This window comes from Microtus oregoni, unplaced genomic scaffold (assembly GCF_018167655.1).
Source record: "Microtus oregoni isolate MIOR12 unplaced genomic scaffold, Mior012 000095F_ref0000231, whole genome shotgun sequence".
Lineage (NCBI taxonomy): Eukaryota > Metazoa > Chordata > Mammalia > Rodentia > Cricetidae > Microtus > Microtus oregoni.
This window is the reverse complement of record NW_024544708.1, coordinates 3387594-3410307: the sequence shown is the minus strand read 5'-3', so window position 1 is coordinate 3410307 and position 22714 is coordinate 3387594. Positions and strand designations below refer to the sequence as shown.

The window sequence follows — 22714 nt, the reverse complement described above, 5'->3', positions numbered from 1 at the left end:
GGGAGGTAACCAGGTCACCAGGGTGGTGATGATTCCTGGGATGGTTCAAACTTGGTTCTGGATCACCAGGGCGGTCGGCTTTGGCAACTCTTGGAATACTTCAGCCCTAGCTGAACTTAATACTAGTTCTGTGCTTTCCTGACATCAGGGTGACCAGGTGTCACCCAGTAAATATGAGTTTTATCTGGCTGTTGCCCTTTGGACAGTAGCAGTGTTTGACTGAATTTGTGCTGACTGTCCAACTTGTGGAGACTTAGTCTAAAAAAAAAAATAATAGAAAACATCCACTTAAAGAAACTCATTTCATTTTGAAGAATTAAAAAAAGAACCCTCAGAAAGGAGTCCCTTAAAAAGGAAGTTTCGGAACGCATTCAGAGCTATAGTCAATCAAAAATTTAACATAGCTTCAAACATAGCTTGATTTTAGCAGCTCCAAAAATACAATAAAATATCTTCTATACAAAACAAAGCCGGTGACTATTATGCTTATATTTTATTTGTTATGAATGAGGAATCTATCCACCTTATGCTACAACCATTAATACAAGATCTTATTTATAAATTAGAGAAAAGTAAAGTTTATGTCTTGGCAAAATAATACTGTATATAATACTACACATGTTCATATACTTAGTTTGCACTGATATTGCAAGAAGGCTTTTGCTTTAAGGCCTTCAGCTCAAAACACAAAACAAAATTCAAAAATCATCTTTTTCAGAAACCCACTAAAAAGTGACAGAGAACATGCTTGTGTGGCATGCGCATTTGATCTTGACCCTGGGTCTGTCTGTGACCTCAGGAGGATGGCCCTGGGATGTGCTCTGCTTCAGTAAACAAAAAGGGAGGAAATGGTGGCCAAATGCAGTGACGGGTTTTGGGCACTCATCCGCTGTTACGTAACAACATGGTCCTGTGCCACAAGAAATCTCCATCCTGGATCAAGGTTTTATTTCTGAAGATCTATTTTTTTTCTAATATACCTACGTTATTAAGACTTTTCTATACAATAAATCTGTCGTTGTCCCTAACAACTGGGGGATAAATTTAGACTACTAATTACTTTTCTGAAATTTGCTTATATAATTGTGCTTAACATTTACTGAATTTTTTTTTTGTGCGCCAAGAATGGTTCTAAGTCCTTAAAGCATATTAGTTTATTTAGCCCTCGCTTGAATAATTAATCCTATGAGTCAAATGGTATTATTATTGCTATTTAACAGCCTCAGAAAGGCAGGCGGTGTTATATAAGCCCTGGAAGTCACACTCTGTGCTCCACTGATTTACACACTGGGTTTTTAAACCTAAAATTATTCCGCGAATAAAAAAAGAAGCCCACATGAAATAAGTCTGCTTAGCAGTGGATGCTGTTAGAAATAAAACTGAGGAAACTTTTATAGCACTTCTCTGCACCAAGCCTGTTACAAGCACTTTATACGTAGATTAGATTATTCCATCAGCTGTTTATCCCTTTGACATAGGTCCCGGTTTTATTCCTGCTGTATAGAGAGGGAAATTGAGACAGCAGAGACTGAAGTGTTTATTCTGATCAATACCAACAAGCCACAAAGACCAATACCTCCAGTCAGTTGTTTAGGTTGAATTTTCTGGTTTGCAGGGGAAAAATTTGTTTCTATTCATCCCTCTTTAGTTAGGCTATGGGAGAGTAACTTCACAGTTTGTTAAATATCATCATGTTGCATTTCCTGAGGACTGGAAACAGGGCCCTACTTAACTTTTCAATAACACACTCTCTAAAGGCAAAATGGAAACACAATGTTACCAGGGGCTTTTATTGCTTTTGTTTGTCCCTTATTCCTTAGAAATTCACTTTTGCTGTATAGAAAAGTTCAATAAATTAACCCAGAGATTCCAAGTGAGCCATTAGCTGAATGCATACAGTCCGAGGGAAGACTGATGCCACTTAAACTTTATTACAGAAAGTCACACCAGTGGAAGTTTACGGAATATATCACTCTCTGCTACGCTGTATGTACAAATCGAAGATTGTATCCAGCATAAATCCAATACTCTGAATTTAAGTTAAGCTTTTAGGGCTGAAGGGGATCACAGAGATTACATCATTCACCAGAGGCCTAGGGGGATTAAGAGATTTGCCTGTGGTTCTGCAGATGATGAATACCTACCCCAGATTGCAGCAGCCTGGGGCGATGCCTGATCTGCTGCTGCAGCCGGTAGAAGGTACATCACAATGGTCACAATAAGACAGTAGCCCCTGTGTTAAATTAAGTCTGTCTTCTGGAACTCTGCTGCCCTCTGCCCTCTGACCGCTGCTCTTCTGCCTACTCTGCAGTTGTTCCCCTTAGAGCTGGGTGGGTCTTTTAACCCTTTCTTACAGAGCTGATGGTGGAGGCCTATCTCTACAGCACTATGAGCTTCCCAGCTAGCACATGCCACTGAGCTCCTTCCGTCCTGAAACCACGCACCTACGGCAGCATGACTGGTCACTCGTGAGGAGCAACACGAGCTAGTGACACTTTTCTTGGAAAGCAGTGTTCCTGTCTTCTGCAGTGAGTCTCAGATCGCCCTCAGAGGGAGCGTAAGGGAACTGTAAATTTTTTGTTTTCTGGTCTTGACAATTGACAATGTAAACTAATCCTGAAACACAATAACACTGCTGTGCCTTATGCGAGCCATAGATGCAAGACCACGAGCCTGAAACTGAGATCAAATAGAAAAACGGGTGGATGGGGAGGGGGTACTAAACCTGGCACCCCTGTAAATGAACCTGGAGGTTAACTACAAGTATTGTAGGAAAATAGTACTTACTCGAGGTTCCATTCTACTTAAAAGACAAACTCCCAAGAGCCACATATTTCTCTGTGTCTTCCAGTCACACACTAGAAATGGATCCGTGCACTCACATCTCTGACATTTGGGGGAAAGGTGACTACAGAGGAATACTTGGGATTTACGAGAGACATTGTTCACTGGTGACTGTGCTCTGGAGTCATGAGTTCCCAGGTAAAACGAGGCAAGGTTATGTTTAACTGTTTGGAAACTTTTTATTTAAAAAAAAAGACTTTAAATACTAATGTTACCTTCCATACAGGTGTAATAATACTCAGTAACACATGGTGGACTTGGTATTGTGAGTTAAGGAATTAACAGTCCAGTCTAGTTGCTGGCGCCCGCCACATACCCTGGTAGCAAAATGCAAAGATCCTTTTGGAAAATAGAGTCCTTTGGACAGCTGTAGCCTGGAGCAGGGTAAGGCAAGGGAACCCTCTCTCCAAGTTCATGCTTTAGGCTTTGAGGTCACCTAGAGAGATCAGTTCTAAGAGAACCGACTCTTCTAGGCTCTTCAAGAAGAGGGAAATCAAAAAGCTTGTCATTTATTCACAAGCAGCTATGGACAAGGTCAGCAGCAGAGTAGAGGGGCGGGGGAAGTCGGGGGAAGGGCCAAAGAAAAATTGGAGTAAAGTGCAGAGTTATTGTCAAAAATATATTATTTTGAGCCTAGGAAAATTAAAGAGATTTTTTCTAATGAACTAAATTGTGACCTTATAATACATCTGGTTTTCATGGAACATACAATCACCATCGGACATAAAAAGACGACTTTTTTTTTTTAGTTGTTGTCTACACGAATCTTGTGAACGCAATTCAAGGATAACATCTTGCAGCTCTTTGGATATTGAATGGTTTCCTCGGACCTGTCCACAAGGAAATGGATTGGGGTTAATTTAGGGGTTCCAGTGGGACTCTCCTTTCCTGCCCCCCTCTCCCTAGGTGGAAGAAGAGTTTTCCAGTTCCGGGTCCTCTACTCCTGGGGTGTGAGACCTGGAAATCAGAAAGAGTTTCTCCTTGTTTGTAAACTGCCTCTGCACAAACCGAGGCTGCTCCGCCCTACTTGTCTCTGGACTGGAACGCTCCGGGGAGCTAGGCTCGGCACCGGGATCCGTGGCATCCGCACAGTCTAGCCTTTTCCGGGCCACCAAGTCCACGACCGACTCCACAGAGGTGTCGGCTTCCCTTAGGGGGGTGTAGCCCTTATTGCTGCAGGACTGCTCATCCGACTGAGATCCCTGGGAGTCCCGACGGACGAGGGGCGTGTCCTCGGGGCACAGAGGGAGTGAGGGCGTGGCGGCTGTATCCCGAGGGCTGGAGTCCAGGTCCGCTGCGTGCGGGGAGGGAGGGGGCTCCGGCGACGGTTGAGCCCGGTAGTCCAGGAGCCCGCTGGTGCTGCGGCGCCGCCAGGCCGCGTACCTGCCGGTCCTGGGCAGGCGGCCGCCCTGCCCCCTGGCGGTGCATGCTGTCGCCAAGCCCTCGGGCTCCTCCGGTTCACCAGACGCCCAGCGCGCCCCGCCTTCGGCTCCCCGGAGGTCAGTGAGGCTCAGGTCCAGTTCTTCCCTCGGGAGATCCCGGGATCCTCGTTCCCCGGGCGGCCTGTGCCAGCTGCAGCTTGCTCCCTCCGAGTCCCCATCTCTGTCCTGGTCCCCTGGCAAAGGCATCAGTGCAAAGGCGCTCAGTGAGGAGCCCACGAGGGAACTGGTGGTGCTCTGGCGACCCCAACTCCCGGTAGGGCTGCAGGGCGCCGGACTACTGCTGCTACTGGCGGCCGCGGTGACAGTGGCAGTGGCCGAAGCTATCGCGGCAACTGTGGTCCGGCGATGGCCAGCCCCGCTGGAGCGCTCACGGTAGATACTGTACACTGCCTCGGCCAGGCTCGGGGGCTCCCGGGGACAGCGCGGAGATGAAACCAGGTCCGGCGGGGACCCTGCACCTCGAGTCACACCGCCGCCTCCGCCCAGCCCGGCGGGGTGGGGCCATGAGCCTCTGGTCAGCATTGCAGTGGCCCCGAAGGCCTCTGCAGAGCCCGTGCAGCTACCAGGTTTCAGCTCCAGACCCCGAGATTGCACGCAGCTGAGAAAGCCATTGAGTGGCGCTGCCCTAGGGGGAGCAGAGCCGGGGGCGGTGGTGGAGGAGGAAGCTGCGGCTGCAGCGGCTGCAGCTGCTGCTGCCGCCAGATCTTTGGCGCGGAGGCTGTGCACGTCGATGACGGTCGAGTAGAGGTCCCGCAGATTGATGATCTTGGTCTTCTTGTCCCTGTTCTCATGGAGCACCGCGTTGGCGCAAATGAAGAGGAAGATGCCGATACCCATGATGAGGGGCCCAAAGACCTTGAGCTTGTCTGAGTGCAAGTAGCCTGAGACGATTCGGAAGAAGAAGCCCACCGATGAGGAGGAGGAAGAAGAGGATGTGGCTGCAGATCTAGTAGGAGGCGAACTCCTGGGCCCGCCCACAGAACTAGAGTTGACACCCCCTGGGGTCCCAGAGTGGCTCTTGGTTGGGTTTTTGCTGCCACTGCTGTTGTTGCCAGTGGTCCCAAAGCGATGGCTACCCTCCACCGGCGGTAGCTGCTTGCCGCCTCCTCTGTTGGCTGCGTTGGCCTTTGGCCAGTAACCCACCACGGCCATGGCTATACCCACCAACAGCACTAGGATCCCGCAAAGGGCAATAAGCCCCGAGATGGAGCACAGCTTTAATTTCCCTTTCACCACCACCACGTCGTTCTTACGCCTCTTTTTGGCTTTCCTCTTGCGCTTAGGAACCTGGCTGGGGGGCCGGAGGGGATCCTGCTTTCTGGCAGATATCCTCAGTAGGCCACCGGTGGCGATCATGGCGAACTGGTGGGTGGAGTTCAGGGCTAGCCCCTAGGGCTGGGGCTGAAGCTTGAGCGAGCCAACTGCCCTCTAGATGCTTGGCCACCTCCTCCTGCAGCAAAGCAGAGGAACACAGTCAGAGGGTGTGGGCTTGGCTGCAGCAACATCCCACGTGCTAGGGTTGCCCCTGATCCTGGATCCAACTCCAGGTGTGTCTCCACCCCCACCTCAAGGCCAAGTGCTGGGTATGCAGACCAGAGACGGGTCTGTGTAACTGAAGAGAAAGGTGGCTTGAAACAGTTTCACCACCACCACCCCGCCCCCACATGCTGCCAGGGTGACCTCGTGGTACCGTTCATCTGAAAGCCTCCTGGCTGGCAGCCAGTGGAATTCCTACCATCCTTATAAACTCAGCGAATGTGGGGGCTCCAAGTAGTGTGTGAGGGCTTTCTTGGTCAGCACCTCTGTGTTTTCACCCTGCCTCTCTCTGCAATGGAAAAGTTCCCCAAAGGGAGGGCTTCCGGCCCCATCAGGCCTCCGAGCCAGGAGCTTGCCCCATGTGAGCTGAAAGTCACTAAACAGTTCTGAAAGTTAGTAGTGTATAAAAAGAAAGGAATCCATTTCCCAGGATGAGAGCGCAACACCACACACTGGCAGAATGGCTTACTTCAGATCAGTGACAGAGAGTATTGTCCAGAAAATCTCAGCACTACTTCTTCAATACCATCAACAAATCTTTCCATAAAGTTGCCTCTTGGCTACTCTGGTCCTAGGGCAATGGGTAAGCACAGCCCCTCCCAGTCCCCTTGTCGCCACCCTGCAACATCTGGAAAGCTTCTTGGTGTGGAATATTTCCATTTAGGTAACTGTTATGTAACCATGCTCTTCCTTCTGGCTTTCTGTCCTCCCCTGGAGGAACTCCCTCTAAAGGTCTCCTGTACTAGATTTCATCAGGGAATCCGAGAGGTCCCCTGCAATCTCCGTAAGAAATAACCCTTCTCTTACGTGGGAAAATTTCAACATTAAAACAACAACAGAGAACTCGGCCACAACAGCGTCTGGCCCTTTTATTAATGTACCAAGAACCCCAGTGTTCAAATGAATAGTCAATTAGCTGGGTAAAACAGTCTACATAGTGCTGATTTATAGGAAGGTATTTCCACACATAAAAGCTGTTTGCTTCCTCCTTTTTTCTGAAGGTCATTTTGAGGAAGAGGAGTGGAGGCAAGGTGCCCTAGTTCTGGGAAGCTCTCTGGGTTGTTGGCTATACAGTCTAAGTAGGTACGAGAACTGATGCCTGCTCCTGGTTATCTGTCAGCTGTCAAGAGTCCCACTCTGCTGGGTCCTCAGAGTGCATTCTCTCTTCCAGTGGTGGTGGTGTTCCCTCCTGTAATAGAGATGCTGAAATTAAGGGCATTATGTGGCTCTTAAAGATACAGAGGGCCACCACAGGCCTTTGAATGTACGATTCTTTCAAGACAGTCCACATAGTAGAATAAGTTATCCTTGGAAAATGGAAGTTACTTGGGTAGAATTTTGCTTCTAACTGGTGCTTAGGTGAATAACTCTGGCCCCTGATTCTTTCAGAATGTCAGCCTGGGTAGGATCTTTTCTCCACGTGGTAAGCAAATAGCAGTCAGGTGTTTTTTTTTTTTTTAATTGCTTGCAAATCGGTATCTCTTTGGAACTTGGTTGGAATTCAATAGAGAAATGTCAAATGTTTCCGGGGGTGGGGGTGGGGAGTGAATGGTGAGACTATATCTATAGCAAACCTTTAAAATTTGTTTTTTAAAAGGTCCTGGGCCAATAAACATAAATACTGAATAGACATGACAGGCTGTCCCCATGCTTGTACTGTCTATATGGTTGCAACATAGATATTGCTGTTTTAACTGAACTGGAAGGCTCCAGCGTCTTGAATAATCTTGAGGTCTGGATTGACTTCAGGAGTCTTTAAAGTCCAGGCATTTTAGAAACAAAGCCAGCTCCAGCCTGCAGGGTGGCTCTCTGAAGAGAGACGTTTTGTTGGACACAGATCAGGTGCTCCCCCCCCCCCACACACACACACCCCATGCTGGATGTCTTGGAGGAGGAAGGGACCTTCCTCTTCTGCAAGCCAGTTCACATCCCGCAGAATATAAAGAAAGTTGGAATGGATTTCAACCACGGTTTACAGACGATATTTAAAATTAGTTTTTAATAGCTGGTAATTAGTTCCCTAGTTTATTATGCTTTCAGCTCGCTTGACAACTGAACTCCTTTTCAGTGTCTCGCGATCTGGCACAGAATACTGACGAAGGTCAGGTGCCACGGAAAAGCCCCTTTGATGCTTTCCTTAGACCTAACGAAGAAAAACAAACTTAGCAGCAGATGTCGTATGCCTTCTCAACTGGCTGCCTGGCGTGAGTCCTGCCTTGGTTAAGGAATGGAGGATGGGGAAATCAAATGAGGGATGTCTAAAAATACAACTGCTTCCAAGAGAGAGATTCAAGTTCTCTGCTCATGATGGATCGAGCCCGGCGTCAGAGACTCAGGGCCCCAGGTTGCGCTCCATACTGTGCCCCACACCCAACCTAGGTCCTCGACCCCCGGCCCCTGGCCCCAGGGCCGTGCATCTCTTGCCCTTGCTTTAGTCACATGAGTGCAGCAGCTGCAAGTCCGCCTCTGGAGGGAGGACGGGCTGGAGCGACGTGAAAGCAATCCCCAACTCGCCTTTTCTGGGCAGCGCAACCCTGGTAGCACGCCTAGGAGAACACCTGGCTCGGAACATCCGCCAAGGGGCCTGGGCTGAGGGACAGGCGGGTTGGTGAAGGGCGCTCGGAGGCCGGGGATTGACAGGATTGCTCAAAATGGAGGCACTCTAAGCAAACAATAATCTCTCACTTACCCAGGGAGACCGGGGCAGCTCGGGAGACACAAAGAACCATGGAGAAACTTTTCAGCCCGAGCCGACGGCGGAGCGCAGGGACAGCGCCCCGGGGCCCGGGGCGCAAAGGCTGGACAGCTCGGCCAGGACGAACCTGCTCCAGGGGCTCGCCGTTCCCTCGGGCGCGGTGGCGGGAGCCATTTCCAAGAGTTTCCAAGAAGTGTCAGGTCCTCCGCAGCCCGCGCGCCGCCTGGAGCCCTTCTTCCCTCGGGCGCGCCTCCTCGGCTGCCACTGTCCCCTCCCGTCGCGCTCCCCGCTGGCCCTTGCGGCCGCGCGCTTGCCGGCCTTGTGCTTCTTTTGTGTGGCTGCGGCGCGCCGGGCTTCGCCGGGTGGAGTTGAGCCCGCGGCGGCTGCTCCGGGCGGCCGGACTGGCGGCTGTTGCTAAGAGACAGGAGCCATGACACAGGGAAATTGCGGCAGGATGGCAGTCGGTACCCGGTCCGGCTTAGCTCTCAGGGGGCGCACCCGCCCCCCCGCCCCGCCTCCAAGCCCCCCAGTCCCTCCCCTGCCCGCCGCCCGTCCCTTCGGAAGCGACTTGTTCCCCCTTCCCAGGAGGGGCGTCAGGGGAGCCGACACCTGCACCGCGCACTTGAGCCAGGTCGGGGCGCGATCGCGCCAGGCAGGGTTCTGGACGCTGCTGGGCCGCCGTCTGCCTCAGCTGACAGCTCCTTAGGTTTCTCCCAACTACCTGTCTGAGCAGCAAACCCAAGAGGACCCAAAGAAAGGCCAGCCCCTCCCAGGGAGTCCCCTATCAGCATCCTGAAGCCAGAGGGTAGTCTCCAGTTCGCTGTTTCTTCTGGCCCCTCTCCTCTCTGTTCTCCCTTTTCTTTCACCCGCTTCAGCCCCCCCCGCTGTTGGTTCTTTTTTTTTTCTTTTGTTGCTCCTACTCTACAGGGTACATAGTCTTGCTCCCCCCTGCCCCGCTCCCACCTACACTTGGGAGTTTGTAAATGCTCCCCAAGAACACAGTAAGTTGTTCCCCAGCGAACCCCGCCCGGGAGGGGCGGAGCGGGCTCCACAAAGCTGGGCGCATCATCGGACTCACGGAAACCTCTGTCAGATGCTATCACACTTCTGCAGAACTAGGCTGTGGAACCGGCCTTAAGGGACCTCGGTGACTTCTTGGGATGTGAGCAGCTGGGGTTCATTTGAGATTAGGATAGGTGGACCCTGCTGTTCCCACCCTAGGAGGATACCCACGCCCTCAAATCGAAACTCAATCCCCAGGAATGAGAATCAGGGTTCGCATCAAAGAGGAGAGGTGGGGTGTAGGGAGGTTGTCCAAACTCCCTACGTCATTTAAAAGGAAAAGAAGAGCACACACACACACACACACACACACTCACACACGCGCGCGCGCGCACACACACACACACACACACACGCACACACTCGGCTGCACGCAGGGGGGCGTGGAGAGAAGCACCTATTTCCAGGAGGGGGAAGCACCTATTTCCCATCTTCCTTCTTTCAACTACATAGTAGAAATGACAGGGAAAAGAGTTTTCAAGTGGAATTTCCCCACGGAGTGCCGAGAAAGTTAGAAAGGTTTCAATTAGTCCTTAAAATGGGGTGGCCAGGATTCAGGCAGAGAGGAACCGAAAAGCAGATAAAAAAAAAGACTGTCTAAAATGTGGCATCCAAGCAAGGATATTCGGGCGGTGACGGTAGTGGGTGCTGTTTACTGTTCAAGGGTGTAACAGGACGACTCTTGAACCTACAGATCCAGCCTTTAGGTTGTTCTAAAAGTACGCAGTGTCTCAGGAATATGATTGCGCATAAAGAGCAATAAAGACACTGAATAGAAATAGAGGGTCCATGATAAAAGTGAATAACTATCAATGGAACAGGGATGGAGGCGCTGGGGAGATCGGAGGGACAAAGGTGGTATGAGTCCTACCGGGATGTTTCAGAGGTAACCTTTGCCATCTTTCTCCAGGCCTACGGATCTGGGCTGCGATTGGAGTTTCAGCCAGACCTCCTTCCATGCATTTTTGCTCAGCACCAGAATATTAGAAAACAAACGTCAACAAAGGAAGCGCTTCCGACCCCACAGTGGAATGTCTCCTTTTACGGGAATCCCTGCAAAGGAAAAGTAACCCAACTCCTTCCCGGGGTTTGCTAAAGCCTTTTGGCTCAGAATCCCCGCATTTCTGGAACCCGATAGTGATCTGGTGTTTTGGACAAAGATTGGACCCCGCAGCCCTATTTCATCACAGAGCTGACTGCTCAGGGCCAAATGGCAACTCTCCCCCTCTGTCCTGCAGGACTATATACACACAGGAAAAATAACGAAGATAAGATTTTAGGCAGATCAAGCAGGTTAACGGTGCCACTCTCTGCATAAATTATAGTCACCAGGTGCACACTGAAAACTCCTTTGATGGAGAAGAAAAAGAAATCTCTATCTTGACAAAGCAGGGGTTGTGGCTTCATGCTTCTTACATTGATGACTAATATCTCTGGTTTATGTTGAAAGTCTTCCTCCCAAACTGGGCTCCTTTGGTACTTAGAACTGCTCCCAGTAACACTCAGTCCTTTCCTTTGTTTTCAGCTCAGGCTATCAAAGGAAATCAAACATCCATCTGCTCTCAGTGGAGGCTTTCATTATCTCTGGACTGCACCATCACCCAGCCTTCCCAGGGCCTTTCCAGATGTGCCAAGGTGTTTGTGAAGCAACAACAAAGCTCTCGGCCCTTCTGGTCGCTGCCCCCACTTCCCTGGCCACTGCTTTCTGAGGTTCAAGACATACCCTCGTTCCTGCTAGGCTGAGGGTCAAGCCTCATCTAATTCCATCTAAATACTTGGCAAGATACTTTGAACGTGTGATTATTGTGAGGGAAAAGATTAACTGGATACCAACCGTTGCATTAAACTCTGGCTCGTACCTTTTTATTTTCTCTTAAAAAGGATCTGTATTTCTTGGGATGCCATATTACAGCAGACTTCCTGTCCCACTGACTATTAGAATCTGTTGTCCCATCTTCCACAGTATTTCCAGAGCCTTAGGTACAGCAGTTGCATTGTAGATGTACCAGTTGGGGCTGGGACCGCAGTGTGTTCTCTTCAACCGCAGACAAAGAACTATAGCCAACGAAGGAATGCTGACAGAGAAGATTGTGTTTCCCAGTGAAGAGCTTCCCAGCTGGTTATCCAATACCAGTGGTCAGCCTCCAAACATATGCATGCAAGTGACATTATATAGAGTCTGAGCAGATTATGTTTATATTTTTAGGGGAAGAAAAAAAGCAACATGTATTAACAGTGAAAGAAAGAAGACCTGGATTGAGGGAGAGCAAGGAAGGTAGATGAGAGGAGGTGGAGGGAGGAAATGGAAGAGGGAAAATGTAGTTATATTGTAACTTCAAATAGCCCTCATATAATGTAAGAAGTCACTCATCATACAGTCATTTCAAACACCTAGACCTGCGTATATCTGGGCTTCTCTATGATGGGGCAGGTAGTCCTATACTACGTACACACTCAGATCTCCTTTAGACTCAGGAGTCTGCCCACAGAAGATGGCCGGCTCAAGCCAGAAGGCTAGCAGATCCCACCACTGCATGGCTTTTACTCCCTCAGAGCGCTCATGCAATGGAAAGAGTGCTTGGGTTCTGGAACCATCCTCCACTAACTGACTGCTTAGTTTAAGTAACTAAATCACATAATCTTGCCTCTTTCAGCTTTCCCACCACAATGGGGATAATGATATTAATACTCCTAACATGACTGTGATGAGGGTTAATACATGGAGTTGGTGTAATAAGCCCATGCTTAGTACATTGTAAGCACTCATTACACTTAGCTAAGTCCATACTGGATTTAACATCTCCCAGCCTGACTCCCCCACTCTCCATACCTCATATTTACCAGGATCTACATAGGACCCGCTGTGAGCAGCCCATTCCTGTCCTGAATCGCGTACAGAGTCTCCAGAAAGCCGATCTGGAGGAAGAAAACACTTCTCCACTATTGGTTCACCCATTTTACGATTAACTGGGGAACTCTGATTTCAGTTTATTGAAGCCCGGATTTTAAACCCATACGATTCTTCAGTCAAAGCATAAATCAGTGAGAACAAATAGAACATTCTTCTGGTCAGGGGTTTGAAGGTGTCATAGAAAAGACTCCCAAACCGCTGAAAGGTATAATACCAGAAATGAACAAAACATAACCTTGGCTAGAGAAAACAAAACCTCTCCTTCCTCTCCACCCTTTTCATACTCTGACAGTAACAACAGCAAAATGGCAAACACGCATAGAAGAGTGAAACAAGGCCCCGACACACAGACAGAGTCAGTAAGGTAACAATGTCCAGAGCGCACATCCCCTAAGTAACTATTGCTTCTGGAATCCAAGTTCATGTATTATGTTTTACCTTCAAGGCAATCTTATTGCCTTTTTTAATTGATTTTTTTCTATGATATTTATAGGTTAGAAAAGGAGCCCCAGAAAACAGAAAGCATACATTGCAGCTCTGGACCACAGTCTATGTATTTTCCTGGGAACAGAGAGATAGGAGAGAACACAGCGTAAGTCCCAGTGCAGCAATGAAACTGTGAAGCCCCAGGATAGCATTTGCACAGCTGGGCTTTGCTGAGCCCTGGGGTTTCCTGGAGGTAGCACTTACAGTGTTGTGCTCCAGCCTTTCCCCGAAGAACACTGCTGTGTGATCAAGGGACCTGTGCTTGCCTCAGCTTCCAATCCCCCAGAGTCACACAAGTAAACCTCTGAAGAGAGAACGTTCAAGAACTTCAATTGTGAAACCAAAGTGAAATTCATGCTGGTGTTAAGATGATAGTCAGGGGCCATTTCTTGTGCTTCTGAGAGTTACCGAAGAGTCCAAGCCCAAACAAGGATGGGCAGATGCAAACTAAAGTACCTCCCTTAGTACACATCCCACAGGGTCTCCAGCCTTTACTCCAGACAGATAGCAGGGGTCAATGACAGCCTTTGCTTTCTCTCCAGTCTGGTTCATTCGTACCATTAAAGCTATAAAAATCTGCTAAAGGTTGTTTTCTCTAACGAGTAGGTTCGTTTTCACTCACTTAGTTTTCCTCAAATCGCCCGAATTTCCTACCATTTTCCATGTACACCATCAAAGCCAGATTTAGTGCCTTTCAAAGTAATCGAGCCTGGAGAACTGGAGTGCTCTGGCAGGCCTGAAAGCAGATCAAAGCCTAGCTCATCAAGGGCTCTGCAGCGAGAGCTTCGTCAGCGAAGCAGCCAAGAAGAGAGTCGCAGTTGGATCTGGTTCGTCTTCCCAAAATGTGTCTTCACGTCTACCTCAATGTTCTTACTATCCTGCATAATTTTTAGCATTACAGGTAGACAGCTTATCTTTCTGAGCTGCTCATGACTCATGTGTCCAAGCTTAGAACATCAACTGTGCTATGAGTTGCTGTGGGTACGCAGCAGGAAGCAGAAGGCACAGATAAGGAATTGCAAAAGCAAAGAGCCAAAAGGTCCGAGATTTGCTACTTGGGTCTTTGCTTCAGCCAGTGAGTACTCTCCTAAGTGGCTCTTGTGGTTTCTCAATGGCCACTGTGGTTCCTATATTATTCACTTGAGAGATATTTGTGGAACAGCTAGAGCTTCTAATCACCATGCAGACACACCGTGGGAGCAGCGCCATCAAACACATCCTTCTGTGGCTGTTAGTAAATAAGCCATGAGCAAAAGGAGAGAACTGTGGATCTTGGTAAGTTTCACGAAGAAATTAAGAGTCTGGGGAGAGGTAAGAATGGGCAGTAGGAGAAGGCAAGCTTGACCAGGCCTTCAAAGAAGGCGTTCTCAAGGACTATGAGAACTGGAGGCTGCAAATTAGACAAACATTTGAAAGTCCTGGACAAGAGAATAGAGGCGATGGTCTTATTAGCATATAATCTAGTTAAGTTCATCGAAATAATTAATAACCAATGAAAGGAAAAACCAGAAGGTCGCTGGGGAAGCCTCAGTTCCTCCCTGCTGGTGGTGGCTGCAAGGACCGTGGGGTGAGTGTTCAGAGGGGGTTCTACCTGACGCCACTCTGGGTACTGTAGGGTGCAATGCAGAGGGAGACACAGAAAGGCTCTTACATTTGCCTTGCACTCAGCCTGCAGGGGCTCCCTCTTCTATCCCGTCCCCTACACATCACATCACCAGCGCCTCACACTCCTAGATCCCTTATGCTTTGAATGGTCAGGGTTCCTGACACCCCATGTCCATGTCAAGAAGGAGCAGGAAGGGTCTCTCGAGTTCTCGCAATGCTTTAGAACATCACTGGCTGCTACTGAAAATACAACTATCGTGTCTTAAGTGCTCAAAACTCAGTACCATGGAGCGGATGAAGAGCCATAATGAAGAGTTGCCCAATGACTTGTTAGTACGCATGTCTTCCAGACAATCTTGTGGCAGCATTTGCAGTATGTTTATGGTCAGTGTTACAAAGAGAAGGCCAAAGAGAATGCTTCCCCTTCACAGGTTTATACCACAAAGTGTGCATATTAACACAAAACAAGTAAACTGGTATCTGTAGGATTTCAGCGAATGGGAATCTCCTGATCCTATTAGAACCATAAAGGATATGCTAAATGCTTGAAATGCTCTCGCTCTAATAACACCTGTGTTTGTGTTGTTGCTTTTTCCTCCCGGAAGGGAAGAGCACAGCATTTTTCCTGCTAAGTTTGGCTCTGAGTTGTATAAAATCTTCCTGACAATCTGAGCTGGCTTCGCTCTACTGAAGAAGATTGAAGTATCATTATGTAGGAGAAGCACTACAAATATTTTTTTACTGACACAGAGACTCCCGTATCACTTCGTGACAGGCAAAGGAAAGGAATGACACAGCTTCCTATGGTGGGAAGATATGGGTGTTCTAGACTGTCAAATGATATGCAGAAAAATGAGAGCGATGTGTCAAGATATTCCTGACGGTTGTTGCTTTCCAAAATCCTTACCCCAAGGACCTGGGTTTGGCTGTGGTAAAGAGGAGAGAGGAGGAGATGGGAAAGAAAGGGAGAGGAGAGGGGAGAACACACTTAAATTATAAAGGGTCTTAAGGTATTTACCTGACAGAGTGGCTCTGTCAGAGGTTTCTTTCAGAATATCCCCAATCGCTCACAGTTCCTGACTCTGAGGACATGAATATTAATATATTGAGAGTAAAATGATACTTTCTGGAGGCTTGATATCGATCAGAGTTACAGCTTCCCCTTTTCTTTTTTAGTCAAGGAAATTACACTTTTTCTACTTATTGAGATAAATAGACATACAGTTGAGATAGAAAATTCACAATGCAGCGGGGGGGGGGGGGATTAGGAAGGATCATAACTGACAGCCCCTCAGAGGTTTCTCATCAGAGCAGAGGTCTGTTTAAAGGCTATTCTAGAAGAATGAGAACAAGGAGGATGAGTACCCCATCGCCTAAAAAGAAGGAGCGGAAGGAACAGGCCTGCAGGTTGTTACACTGAACCCACAAATGAGGACTGATATCTAGTTTGGAGCCCAGGAGCTGAGTCCCTCAGCTTAGAGGATATCCTAAGATCCAGGACTCCACCAAGAGCACTCACTGCTTCCCCGACTTTCTGTTCCCATCTCTACTGGTTTGTACTAAAATGTCAGGTACGCTCTGTCTCTGAGACACGTTCTTAATCACACCCAAACAGTGGTTTTGGACCTTTATCCTGGCTGATCTTTTTGCTCCATTGGAAAGGTGGGGGCTTGGAAATGTTCCATGTATTTAAAAGATACAGCGAGTCGGATCAGACTGGATAATTTCATTTCTTCTTTGCTCCTGCAGTGAAACAAACAAACAAACAAAAACTCCAAAGGCACATTGAATAACGTTTTGGACCCTATATGTATTAATTCATTATTTAAATGTTGAATAATATTGAATAGTTGGTATTGAATGATGTGACTGAAGGCAAAACATCTCTAAAGGTTCACCCCTTCCTTCTGAACCTTCATATTCTCATAGGCATGAAAATATAGAGATTACACAAGGGTCATTTGTACAATGATCTTTAGCCCATGTTTCCTGTTTCTTGGAAATCCTGATTTATACAAGCCATGATGTTTATACAAAGTTCTCAAACACAGAGCTGCTGTCAGGTTTGGGGTTATAATGTTCTGAACCTTTCCATCACTTGGATTAATGGTCACCAAGCTTCCTCTAAAGGTGGGATGTGTCTCAATCTCAATGCCCTTCTTGGAACAAATCCTAAAATAAGGTCTTGTATGATTTTGTACAGTGTGGCTAGTTCCTCTTAGAGGCCCTTGTGTTAGAGTTCTCTCTGTGATTCCATGGAACTGTTTGGAGATAGTGGAATCTTTAAGAAATGGGGTACAATGAAGAGTCTTCCATCCTTCGGGGAAAAGGGACCTAGTATCCCAGTCCCTTCCTATTCTTCTCTTTTGCATTTGGCCATAAGCTCACCAATGTTCCACCGTAACATACCACTGTAGGCCTGGAGCAACAATGTCAGACAATTATGGGCTGAAACCTCTCAAACAGTGAGCTCAAACAAACACCTATCGACGTCATCAACTTTATAAACTCCGAATAAACTTTTAAAAAGCTATGCCAGGTGCTTATCGCAGTGATGGACAGTTGATCCTATCACAAATCAATGAGCGGCCATACACAGAAACACAAGGAACTTCAAATATGTAACAAATACTTAAGGAAGAGAACCTCGCCACTGTGAGTTACGGTCTGATAACATATTTTCCCCTAGAAATGGAAAAGAACACAGTCCTTCGATCTGAGCCTTGGGACACTCTGACCTAGTTATGAAACATCAGCATTGTTCGAGAATATAATTTTAAAAACGTACCCTAAGTTATTATAGCCAAGGTTAAGTTAATGGGGATCTCTGTCTTTGGCCATCATTTTTGCCTTTGTCACTTAACGTCCACCTTAGTGGTCTGGCCTCATCCCGGTTGCTTACTTCTCTGACATCCAGTTCTATTTCACCGCTGCTACTTTTCAGGTTTCCTTAGCTCATTAACTCACTCGTTTCCCACAACAACATCCCAGAGGTGCTCGTTGGCATTTTCTCCAGCTGAATGGCATTTTCCTGCCCCGAGCCCATTTTCTGCACTCAAGCCCGTCCATTGCCATCATTTCTAGTCCTCACATGCATCTGCATGACCTCCTTTGAATGCCATGCAATGGAGTGCTGTTTACTCCCTCCTGCAGATCGTTAGGGAGCACACAGGCGCTCTGGGCCACCTGGGGAATTCCTCTCTTGGTTATTTACATCCAAGATCTCACTGTCCACAGAGGGATGAGCACCGCGGGGCCTGAACTGCTTTAAAACAGACAAAGAGCTCAGGCTCAACGTATTTTGAGTCCACTTCTGAAGATATATCTTTTGGATATCTTTTATATGAACCGGAGGATGCAATCATATCCAATTCAAACACGCTGATGGTGTTTCTGTGTTCAGTATGGACAGACAGACAGGACAGAGAGATAGGTAGGGAGCCAGCCAAGACATGTGTGGAACATAAGTGGTAGGTTCTCTGGGAAAAGTCTTATAAGGAGAAATTTCAGATTAAAGGATATATATATATACACAAAATAATTATATATAAATAATAAATATATTAATAAATAATAAATAAAAATATATAAATAATTTTAGTATTAGTGTTAAACAAAATAAGAAAGTCCATTACTCCATCTGCATTGCTACCTGGACCAAATCCCGCACCTTAAACAAGAAGCAAACCAAATACATTTGAGATAAAAGAAAACAAAATATGTAAATGAAAAGCAGGAGACATGCTTTTGAGGTATGGAGTTTAGTGAAGAGTCCTTAAGCAGGCTGTGAAAGCACAATCCAGGGAAGAGAGGAGGGGTTGGTAAGTCGGGATTTGCCAGCTCTGTGCAAAGGACGCTGCTGACAAGATGAAACTACTTATCTGGAAAAAAAATAGTATCTAGAGTATGTAAAACTAAAGAGTGAAATAAAACCATTCTCGTGAGAAAAAAAATGGTCAATATACATGAGCCAACAGTTCCATGAAGACAATAGAAGAACCCCCAGTCTATGAAAAGAGGCTTCCGCCGTACTGTTGGCCATGAGTGGTGTCTTTAAAAAATGCTGCAAAGAGAAGTCAGGTCATGCATCAAGGCTCACATAGGAGGTTGACTGGAAGACGAGAGAGAAGGGACAGAGACCGGTCCCTGCGGACAAGAGCAGTGGAAGAGAAAGAGAGACAGAAAGAGAGAGGGAGAGAAAGGAAAAGAGAGGGAGAGAGAGATGGGAGGTGGGCAGGTCCACCTTTCAAAAGGATACATAGTGAATGTACACAAGGGGTGCTCTTAATGGCTTCAGCTGAGGATGGATCCTGTAAGGACCCCAAGGGCAGGCCAGTACAGATGCCTGAATACTAACAATAAGAAAATGCAAATTTATCTGTATAAAGAAGCTCTTTGTTGTTGTTGTTTTTTGTTTCTTTTTTTTTTAAATGGGCCGAAAAAGAAATCAGAGAAACATCACCCATCACAATAGCTACAAAAAACATAAAATACTTTGGGGTAAGGCTCACGGAACAAGTGAAAAAGCTGTATGACACGAACCTTAAAACTTGGAAGAAATAAAGAGGATACTAGAAAGTAGAAAGATCTCTAATGCTCTTGGGTAGGTAGAATTAACATAGCAAAAATGGCAATCCTACCAAAAGCAATCTACAGATTCAATGCAATGCCCATTAAAATCCCAGCAAAATTCTTCATAGACCTTGAAAGAACAACACTCAACTTCTTATGGAAAAACAAAACAAACCACGATAATCAAAACAATCCTGCACAACAAGAGAACTTTTGGAGGCATCACAGTTCCTAACTTCAAACTCTACTATAGAGCTACAGTACCAAGAACAGCATGGTATTGATATAAAAAGAGACAAGAGGACCAATGGAATAGAATCGAGGATCCAAATATTAATCCACACACTTATGAATACCTGATTTTTGACAAAGAAGTCAAAAATATAAAATGGAAAAAAGAAAGCATATTCAACAAATGATGCTGACATAACTGGATATCAACATGTAGAAGAATGAAAATAGAACCATATCTATCGTCATGCACAAAACTGAAATCCAAATGGATCAAAGTCCTCAACATAAAACCAACATCTTGAACCACATAGAAAAGAAACTGGAAAGTACACTTGAACACATTAGCACAGGAGATCACTTCCTAAATAAAACCCCAGTAGACACTGAGAGCAACAATTAATAAATGGAACCTCCTGAAACTGAGAAGCTTCTGTAAAGCAACAGACATGATCAACAAGACAAAATGGCAGCCTAGAGAATGGGAAAAGATCCTCACCAACCCCACATTGGTCAGAGGTCTGATCTCCAAAATATGCAAAGAACTCAAGAAATTGGTTATCAAAAGAACAAATAATCCAGTAAAAAAATATAATACAGACCTAAACAGAGAACTCTCAACAGAGGAATCTAAAATGACTGAAAGACACAGAAATGTTCAACATCATTAGCCATCAAAGAAGTGCAAGTCAAAACAACTCTGAGATTCCATCTTACAACTATTAGAATGGTCAAGATAAAAAACACCGATGCCATCTTATGCAGGAGAGGATGTGGGGTAAATTGAACACTCCTGCTTTGCTGGTCAGAATGCAAACTGGTATAACTGCTTTGGATTTCACTATGGCAATTTCTCAGAAAATTAGGAAACAACCTACCTCATGACCCAGAAATAACATTTTTGGGTATATACCCAAAGGATGCTCAATTGTACCACAAGGACATGTGCTCAACTATGTTCATAGCAGCGTTGTTTGTCATAGCGAGAACCTGGGAATGCTAAACCTAAATGATCCTAGACCAATGAATGGATAAGGAAAATGTGGTACATTTACACAATGGAATACTCACACAGCAGAAAAGAAATAACGACATCTTGAAATTTGCAGGCAAATAGATGGATCTAGAAAACATCATAATGAGTGATGATGACTCAGACCCAGAAAGACAAATATAATATGTACTCACTCATAAGTGGTTTTTAGACATAAAAAAAAACCAGCCTACAATTCACAATCCCAGATAACCTAGATAACAAAGAGAACCCTAAGAAAGGTATACATGGATCTAGTCTACATGGGAAGTAGAAAAAGACAAGATCTCCTGTGTAAACTGGGAGCACAGGGACCATGGAAGAACGGGAGGGGTGAGGAAGAGAAGGGAACAGAAAAAATATATAGCTCAATAAAAACAATAAAAAAGATTTTTTTGTGAAAAAATTAAAAAGAGTAGTGATACAATATGTTTGTGATGAAAAACTTCATCTCTGGATATTTTTGTAGAAAAGTGGCAATCAAGAAAACTACAAACATTGTTATCCTATGGTTCGCAACCAAGCTTTTTTTTTCTTTTTTTTAAGATTTTTTTTAATTTTATTTATTTATTAAAGATTTCTGTCTCTTCTCCGTCACCGCCTCCCAATTCCCTCTCCCTTCCCCAATTAAGTCCCCCCCCCAGCCCGAAAAGCAATCAGAGTTCCCTGTCCTGTGGAAAGTCCAAGGAACCCCAACCTCCATCCAGGTCTAGTAAGTTGAGCATCCAAACTGCCTAGGCACCCACAAAGCCAGTGCGTGCAGTAGGATCAAAATCCCATTGCCATTGTTCTTGAGTTCTCAGTAGTCCTCATTGTCCGCTATGTTCAGAGAGTCCGGTTTTATCCCAGGCTTTTCCAGACCCAGGCCAGCTGGTCTTGGTGAGTTCCCAGTAGAACATCCCCATTGTCTCAGTGTGTGGGTGCACCCCTCGCGGTCCTGAGTTCCTTGCTCGTGCTCTCTCTCCTTCTGCTCCTGATTTGGACCTTGAGATTTCAGTCCTGTGCTCCAATGTGGGTCTCTGTCTCTGTCTCCTTTCATCGCTTGCTGAAGGTTATTCAGGAGGATGCCTATATGTTTTTCTTTGGGTTCTCCTTATTTAGCTTCTCTAGGATCACTAATTATAGGCTCAATGTCCTTGGTTTATGGCTAGAAACCAAATATGAGTGAGTACATCCCATGTTCCTCTTTTTGGGACTGGCTTACCTCACTCAGGATAGTGTTTTCTATTTCCATCCATTTGTATGCAAAATTCAAGAAGTCCTTGTTTCTTACTGCTGAGTAGTACTCTAATATGTATATATTCCATACTTTCTTCATCCATTCTTCCATTGAAGGGCATCTAGGTTGTTTCCAGGTTCTGGCTATCACAAACAATGCTGCTATGAACATCGTAGAGCATATACTTTTGTTGTATGATAAGGCCTCTCTTGGGTATATTCCCAAGAGTGGTATTGCTGGGTCCAGGGGTAAGTTGATCCCGAATTTCCTGAGAAACCACCATACTGCTTTCCAAAGTGGTTGCACAAGTTTGCATTCCCACCAGCAATGGATGAGTGTACCCCTTTCTCCACAACCTCTCCAACAAAGGCTATCATTGGAAGAAAAGTTCTGAACACACAATTGCATACACCGCTGTTCACAGCAGCTTTATATGGAATAACTCAAAACTGAAGAGGACAAAATGTACTTTAATAAGTAGAATAGTAAACATGCTGTTTTGTATTTTAAATACCACCTAACAATAAAAAGCAACAAACTCTATTGCTAAAAGCAATAACTTGACTCTCTCAAGCGCTTCAAAATATCCATCTCAGAAGGGTCATATTATATAATTTCTCTCGTGTCAAATTCCCTTCCAAAGTCCCAGGGATGGATCGCAGACAGATGAGTATCACGGGTTACAGATGATGGAGGCCAAGAGAGGGATGTTTCATTGCGAGCTAACGGAAGAAAGTCTCTGTAGCGACATGACAGGGTGATTTGGGATAATCTTGGCTTCAACAGTGGTGACCAAATCTTCACAGTGATGAGACTGCAAAAAGTTTCACCTGCACATTGTTCTGGTATCAGTTTGCTGGTTCCGATGAGTGTTATAGTTATGCACGTTATAAATAACCCCAGAAAATCCATGTCCAGAACCTCTCCCTATTAGCTTTGCCACTTCCCATGAACCCATGTTTAAGTTAAAACTGACAAAACAATACAGATATGCACATTTTATAGCTCTTTATCAGAACTAAAATATAGAAAATGTAAATTTTGTAAGTTTGTAAGACTTCTCAATGCTCAACATTTT

The 22714-nt window shown here is 46.0% G+C and overlaps 1 protein-coding gene across 3 annotated transcripts in view; it reads right to left on the bottom strand.

The window, feature by feature from the left end:
- Positions 1-428: 428 nt before the first annotated feature.
- Positions 429-22714, bottom strand: part of LOC121442787 (transmembrane protein 200C-like) — a 186897-nt gene continuing 164611 nt past the window's right edge. Inside the window, exons 1-3 of one of the 3 annotated variants that reach the window (XM_041644400.1) lie at positions 9127-9391; positions 8512-8931; positions 429-5736 (exon numbers count right to left, since the gene is read on the bottom strand). In XM_041644400.1, coding sequence (XP_041500334.1) covers positions 3747-5642 — 1896 coding nt within the window. In that variant the 5' untranslated portion in view covers positions 5643-5736; positions 8512-8931; positions 9127-9391 and the 3' untranslated portion in view covers positions 429-3746. Of the gene's footprint in view, positions 5737-8511; positions 9392-22714 lie in introns of those variants that run through there. The other 2 variants (XM_041644401.1, XM_041644402.1) reach the window with 2 other exon arrangements.